This window comes from Sorex fumeus, unplaced genomic scaffold (genome assembly GCF_029834395.1).
Source record: "Sorex fumeus unplaced genomic scaffold, SorFum_2.1 ptg000008l, whole genome shotgun sequence".
NCBI lineage: Eukaryota > Metazoa > Chordata > Mammalia > Eulipotyphla > Soricidae > Sorex > Sorex fumeus.
Genome location: NW_026606065.1, coordinates 9527831 through 9535811, shown reverse-complemented (window position 1 = coordinate 9535811; position 7981 = coordinate 9527831). Strand labels below are relative to the sequence as shown.

The 7981-nt window shown below is 36.5% G+C and overlaps 1 protein-coding gene across 1 annotated transcript in view; it reads right to left on the bottom strand.

Annotated features, from left to right (window-relative positions):
• Positions 1-691: 691 nt before the first annotated feature.
• Positions 692-7981, bottom strand: part of TMEM30A (transmembrane protein 30A) — a 38933-nt gene continuing 31643 nt past the window's right edge. Inside the window, exons 5-7 of the mRNA XM_056109747.1 lie at positions 7521-7664; positions 5720-5926; positions 692-3270 (exon numbers count right to left, since the gene is read on the bottom strand). Of these exons, the coding sequence (XP_055965722.1) occupies positions 3077-3270; positions 5720-5926; positions 7521-7664 (545 nt within the window). The 3' untranslated portion in view covers positions 692-3076. The remainder of the gene's footprint in view (positions 3271-5719; positions 5927-7520; positions 7665-7981) is intronic.

The following is a 7981-nucleotide window of genomic DNA, read 5'->3' as shown; positions in this document are numbered from 1 at the left end:
AGCTCATATGAAAAAACAAACCTCTACGAATAGCTAAAGCAATCCTTGGGGGAAAATATGACGGCACAGAGCCCGTCGCAGCTCCTGAGCACCACTGACGTGCCACGCGCACTGCCTCCCCACCCCCAAATTCCTGTATAAACAGCGTTTCCATGAAGTCAGAAGAAAGCGGGTTTAACAGCACTCGTTAATCTTACCCTTCGGTTGTCTTCTTTGCAGCTCGAGTTCGTTTTTTCACTTCCTATGTGCCACATCCACCTTATTATTTTCACCATCCTTGTCCCTATCTCTATCAGCTATTTCCCTTCATCTAATAGCAACATTTAGCTCATCTGTCTGTAACTGACTACTTCCTTGTAAGAACAAACACTTCTCCGAAGTTAATGCTGTCAGAGAGATTACACAGAACAACGAGCAGGGGCCAAGAAGAGGCACAAAGGGACGGTGCGACATGCTTTGTTCAATCCGTGGCACCACAAGGTTCCCTAAATACCTCTGAGAGCAACCAGCAGCCACTATGCAGAGTAGCTCTCTGTCCCCTCAGCACCAACAGGTCTGACTACATAAACAAACAAGATCCAGTCACGAACATGTTAAAATCTGAACTCACTGACCCTGGGCAGTATTTGGTTCTTAACATCAGCAACAACACACAAGATTTTTTTTTTTAGTAAGACACGTGAACCGGGCAAAGTTAATTTTGTTCATTTTTATTATACAGAGCATACTAACAGAAAGTTATCTTGAATATAATCAAGGTTACAAATAAACAATTACTAGTCAATAAACAATATTCACTTGACTTTCCTCTTGGTCAAAAATTCTCTCTTAGGTAGCACAGTTATTTTTTAATTCTTTAAACCAATTTTAACTGCTTTAGGATTTCAATGACACTTCGTAGGAAGAAAATTTACTTATTTAAATAATTCCTTCAACTGGGAAACTTGATGTATCAAAACACTTTCCGCAAGTTAATGCACTTTTCATTGTCTTCTATTTGACTTAGTTGTCTTATAATACAATATGATTTTTTTTAAGTGACTCTGAAATCAATGTCTCTAAAAGATGGGCATAAATAGAGCTAAAAAGGATAGTTTCCCCTCCTCCCCATTTCAGAGGACACAGAAATGTCCCAGAGTCTTCATATTCAGCAATAGGACTTCCTCAGAGCTCAAATGGCAGGAAACAGGAAGTAACTTAAGGTCATCGTGTACTTGAAGAAAGCAAAACTCCAAACATTTAAGATTCCACCTCCAGCACAGATAAGAAAGTGTTAGTAAGTTTCTCCAACTTTCTTTAATGGCACCGTTAGTCCTCCAGTTACAAAAAGAAATGCAAGACAACAGTCATCCTTAATAGCATTACCCAATCTGAAAAGACTGGCAGAAATTTTGTCTCCCAGGGATGTTTCAGAAAATAAACTGCCGTATGCAAAAGAATCAATATCAGAATAAACACTCTGAAAGACTGACAAAACAGTATTTCTATGCACTCAGAAATTTCAAAATAATCGTGTACTAGTTACCTCATACTAGACGTTCTTTTAACTGAATTTCAGGCTACACAAAATGCAAGAAGTGTGGCACATTTCTACCATTAACTGTTAACATTATTTTTTGTTTTTGTTTTTTTAAAAAAAGTATGTACTTATCAAAATTAATACGTTACCCGGACCTTTTGATTTAAAATATAACTCAAGAAACCATCACATACTCTAAACAAGCATTTTTCTCTATAAATGAGTTAGTTTAAAAAAAGCAATTTCAGTGCATTTAAGCCACCTCTGATTAAAACATACACTTTTATGCATGTGAAAAATAAGTTTACATTCAAGAATAAGATGTCACACAAATTAGAAGAGCATTTATTAAGGAATATTAAAATTCCAGTAAATAGAAAATAACATCAACCATATATATTATAGTTTATCATGTACATATTTCAAAACCACCAGAATTTATTTAGAAAATTTAAATAACTTATTTTTTAAAGTATGTCTTAGGAAAAATTAACCAAAACTGATGCCTTAAATTAAAAAGAATGTGTATACATATCTATAATTAATCTCTATGCAAATTTTGAATTAAACAGCGAGAAAATAAAGTTTATTGTTTCCAAATTTTCTATAGTATTAGTGCTTAAGTCAAAATACTTACCTGCAAAATTAAAAAGTGTGAGGTATTTCCAATTCTGAAGCAAATTTCTGAATGCTAAATACCACAAGAATGAAAACAATCTCCTTTGAATATTTTCAACTGGTTTACAGTTAGGCAAAATATGAAGGTCTGCCAAAAAATTTTCCCATCTCAGCTATATTCTCACATCCCAAATGAAGTGTAAACTTCAAGGGAAATTCGTACATGTAAAAATGTATCAAGTGAGTCAGGGTTCCCGGCTGCATCATATTAACCAAACAGAAAAAGGAATTTTAAACTCTCCTACCTGAGAACTACCTGACATAAGCACTATTTCCTATGCTAGACAATGAAGCATCCTTTGAAATCAAAGCTATGCTTGACAACTATACTGCATAAATTGAATACATAAACCACCTCAACAAAGGTGTTAACTTTAAGCCTTTACACACAACACATGAAAATGATGAAGTGTTTTATTTAGATTTGGTCTTCTTCATCTTTTCATAACTCTAAATCCTGAAAGATTAGCAAATCATTATACTCAGACATTTTGTAATCCCTTTCTTCACACAACAGGCACACATATACATCATATGTCAATATAATATCAACATAGCATAAACATTTAAGCAGTAATAGCATTTCACATGAAAGAGGCTCTATGCATCCTAGGACCTGTCCAACAACAAAAAAAGCAGACATGAGAATGTCATTTTAGCAGTTACAATGTTGATAGGCTCAATATATCTAATTTGCTTTATACCCGTCATATATTTTCATAAGTCATCCACAAAAAGGAACAGGACACAGACTGTTTAAAAAAAAGTTATGCGCCAACCTCAAAAATGACATACTAACCGGACATCAGCATTTGAAAGCTAGGTTGAATAGGACTGGCCTTGATGCACATGCAGTACATTTGTTTTCAGAATAAAAAATTAAATGGTAATGTCAGCAGTATTACCACTGTTTCTATACTTATGATTAATTACTAGCAGTACAACTCCCAGAAGGAAGGAGATGGATCCAATAGCGATGTAAGCAATCCCCAAAAATGGATTTTTTCCTCCCATCCATGAAATTGTGCTCAAGATCATCCGTTTTCGTCCATCAAAAGAATGTACAGGGTAATCTGAAGAGCGTATAGGAAGATTTTTTCATCTCAAATTATTTTATTTTAAAAGTACAACGTAAGTGTTTAGATTTAATTTATAATTCATGGCAAACTCTGACATACAGGCATCTTACTCAGCTATTCTGAATTATGAATTGTATATTACCTTGAAAGAGCAACCTAGCAAATAAATGTTAGTAGCAAAAGTTAATATATATTCCAAGCAACAACAAACTCAACAATTATATCATTTTTCAGGTACTTAGGCTCTCATTTAAACAGATAGAGCAAAAGGCCTAGAAACACAATGAAAAAATACATCCCATGAACAGTACTGGAACCCACAGTGGAAGAAGAGGTTGATAAGACAGGAAAAAAGGATGAAGGGACTAAAGGTCTCTGTGAGCTCAAAGACCCTATGTAGCAGGTGTCATTATGCAAACATGACAGCGCCCTGAGCACAAGGTCAAAAGCAAGATATTAGGGCTGGAGATAGGGCTCACTGGTAAAGTTCATGCTTTGCATTCATGAATTCATGAGTCCTGGCTTCACTCCCTGGCACTCCAACAACAAAAAAACAAGGTTCTAAGCGTTTACCTTGTGCGCCAGAGGGATAGTACAGCGAGTAGGGCCTTGTATGCGGCTGACTAAGGTTCCATCCCCAGCACTCACCTGGTCCTCTGAGAACTGCCAAGAGTGACTCCTGAGCACAGAGCCAGGAGTAAGCCCTGAACATTGCAGGGTGTGACTCAAAAACAAAGCACACAAACATAAAACCCCTTTACCATGCTATCTTGGAGCAATAATAAAATTCCTGGTGTGACACTGGGGGATGATAGCTAAAACACTGGACATAAAAAATGGATTGCTAAAGAGATTTAAGAAGTGACCCACTTCTTATACACTTCAGTATAACAGATAAGCAATCTACATGGTTTAGGTCAAAGATTCTGACAAGAGTTCAAAAACATTTTTATTTTGAAATTATATCATATCACGGTCCTCCCATTGTTCATCGATTTGCTCGAGCGGGCCCAGTAACGTCTCCATCATGAGACTTGTTACTGTGTCTGGCATATCGAATACGTCACGGGGAGCTTGCCAGGCTCTGCCGTGCGGGCGAGATACTCTCGGCAGCTTGCCGGGCTCTTGGAGAGGGGCGAAGGAATCGAACTCGGGTCGGCCATGTTGGCCGCTTGCAAGGCAAACGCCCTACCGCTGTGCTATCGCTCCAGCCCATTTTGAAATTAGGTTTATTAATTTAACCATTTCCTAATTTTACCATTCACGTATCCATTATAAAACTATGCCTATTTGCTTAAGGCTAATTTATACTGTGAAAAAAATTTTAAATGCAAGGCCCACCAGCAAACCTTTAAAAATGCTAATATTTGAGAAACTTCCTTCATGATAATATATTCGCCATGAGTTAGCTATCACAACACGTAAGGACCTTGTTTGTAAGAAAAGAAAAAGTATCGATTTCTGTCTTGGGAAAGGAAAATAATTAAGCCAATAATTCCGAGTCTGTCTACTTGAACCAATTAGTGCAGTGAACGGCCTATGGTGGCAACTGATGCAGTCGTGGCCTTTGGAGTCAACAGCCTGGGTTCCAACTCCGGCCTTTCTATTACCTGTGTAAACTCCAGTAAGCTACTTACATATTCTATAACTACAGCACAGACAGGATACCTCCTCACCATCGATTAATTCGTAGCTTTAATTAAATAAAATAGCACATAGAAAACTGTACAACGCTGACATGTAATCAGGATTTAAAAGCACTAAAAGGTATACCTAGGGTCTAGAGATACAGTGCAGGGGGTAGGGCGCTTGCCTTGCATGCAGCCAACCCAAGTTCGACCCGTGGCGTCCCATATCGGTTCCCCAGGCACACAACCCCCTCAGGAGTCATTTCTGAGTAAAGAGCGAGGAGTAATCTCTGAGCATCTCTAGATGTGCCCCCCGCACTCACAAAAATGAACTAAAACAACACCTAAATTATTATGAAAAAAATACAGCTCATGATAAATGTTTTGGTACTATCATCATAGTATAGAATGATTATGAACAAACATGTGAGCTAACATATACTCACTTTTTTTTAATATTTAAAAATAACAATGACCCAGTACTGTTAATATAACAGTGGGTTAAGTACTACTCACCAGTCTTTGCATTAAAGTGCAATTACAATACTTTTGTATCTTATAAATAGATTGAGCTTTTCAATAGATCTAGCACCTGTATCTTGAAATAATTATACCAAATAATATTTGATATCTTATAAGAAGAAAGAAAAAGACATTTCTGGAAGATGTTAAAAGATTATTCTCACATATACACATATTTTAAAATTCAGAGAACGAAACTAAGACACAAAGTAGCATGCCATACAACTGAGACAAGGTTAGACGACATTCCTTATGATATCTATCAACCTGTGCACATGACAGAAAAAGGATACTGTATGTGATATTCAAATAGTATCGTCCAGCTGGTAATGTTGGATGTAAATCACTCTTTCGCTCTATAAGACGATACAACTTACGAAATGTAGGTAACGCTGCAGTGCGCATCCAAACAATAAAATCCTCGTTAATGAATCCATTGTTATCTTCATCCTTATCCAGAAGATATACTGGCTTAACCCAGTTTACTGGCTTTGTTGTGCCTTAAGAAGAAGGAGATGAGAAAAGGAGAGAAAAAAAAAATCCTTCGATTATGGTTTTCTTATTAATTTTCATTAGTGAAACACCATGAGGCACAGTTGTAGACTTACAAATTTTTGTGCTTGGGTTTACAATGATCAAATACCCAATTCCTCCACCAGTGCCCATTTGCCACCACGATGGATCCCAGTATCCCTCCCACCCCCATCCCCCCCATCCCCCCCGCCTCTGTGGCAGGGCATTCCCTTTTGTTCTCTCTCTCCTTTTGGGTGTTGTGGTCTGCAAAAGAGGTCTATTATGGGTTTTGCTGAAAACTTACACTACCAAAACAGAGATACGTAATTATCAGTCTACGTATATTCTTATTTACAAAGGAATAAGTAGGGTTGGAGAGAGAAAATTTAGTGGATAATGCACTTGCTTCTCATGTGACCAATTCAGATTCTATCTCAGGCACCCCATATGGTCCCCTGAGAACCCCCAGAAGTGATCACTGAGCACACAATAAATGTGGTTACAAAACCAGTAATAAAAAGTGTACCAAAGGAGTAAGTATATTTATATTATAAGAATGTCTTACAATCTAGAGAAATCAGTTCTTCATATAATGACATAACAAAGATTTGACTGCGCTTTCAATCAAGAGGACAGTAAAAGTGGGTTATTAAGTATGTGCCAAGAGAGGCAGATGACAGAGTATAAAGATATAATGGCACTAAGCATTACATTGTGAGATTAACGTAACACAGACACAAAACTAAAGTTTGCTTTATATTATGATAAGTAGGATTATCTGTTTTTATTTATTTGAGGTTTTGGAACCACATCTTCAGTGCTCAGAGCCTACTTACGGCTCTGTGCTCAGAAACGCCTCTTGCGGTGGTCAGAGGACTACAGTGCAGGATCAAACCAGGGTCACCACTGCTACATGGGAAGCAAGTGCCTTACTTCCTGTACTCTCTCTCCAGACCCCATACTAGAGATTATTTTAAAGAAATTTTGTATCAGTTTTAAGAGGTCACCGCTTGAAATGCCAGAGACAATGCCAGAGAAGTAAGAATGAAACTATATATTTAATTTAGAATTTTAGTGCATTAGAACCACATTAAAAATTTTTTTGTATTTATTTTTTTGGTCACTATGCCAATATCAGGCAGTGCTAGGGTGGGAGTCTCCAACAGCTGTACATGGTGCGAAGGATCAAACTCAAGAACTTGCACGTGCACTACTACTTGGGCCAAATCCTCAGCCTAGAATATATTACATATTCTACCTAAGCTGTTATGAAATCAAGCTGTTTTTAGGGGTTGTAAATGTGGCTCAGTGGTAAAGCATAGGCCATAAAAACGAGTGTCTGTGTTCAAGCTATAGTCAAACAAAAAAAATTTTTTTAAGTGGGAGAGATATGGGGAAGTTGTTTTTAAAAAAGCACAAACTTAAGGCTGGATAACATGTAACCCCAAAACAAAGGAAAAAAAACTAAAATAAAAAATAAGGAAAAAAATCCTGAAATAAAAGATTTCAAGTTATAAATTCATTGAAACATTTTAACTTGTAATTTATGTTCTTTTTAAAGGAATATTAATACGATTTTACCTTTGAATCGTTCTTCCAGGGATCCTTCTCCAGGAGGATTCCTAAATTTTACATTTTTATCTGTCCACCAAGCAATACCTTTCCTTTTCAAAGCAATTTCTGTAGGTTCAGAATCGTTGCCGATCAGAAATAATGTTAGTGTATCTAAACATAAGAAAAGGAAGATTTGCTATACATTTACTGAACATTTATAGTATCTGCTTTACTCTCTAAAAATTTAAGATCTGGTGTTTGCTTCCCAAAGTGTTTTTAACAAATTAGGCACATCATACACATTTACTTATTTATACATATGAATTCACTATGAAAGCTGTATTTGGTGGACAATTTATTCCTCAAAACAGTTCCAAAAATCTGAAACTTTCCTACATGGCTGGCTGATATGATGATTAGATCAAATGTTTATATACTGATCTAACACATAATTTTTTTTACTTTGTATACTGATCCAAGTAAAAAAT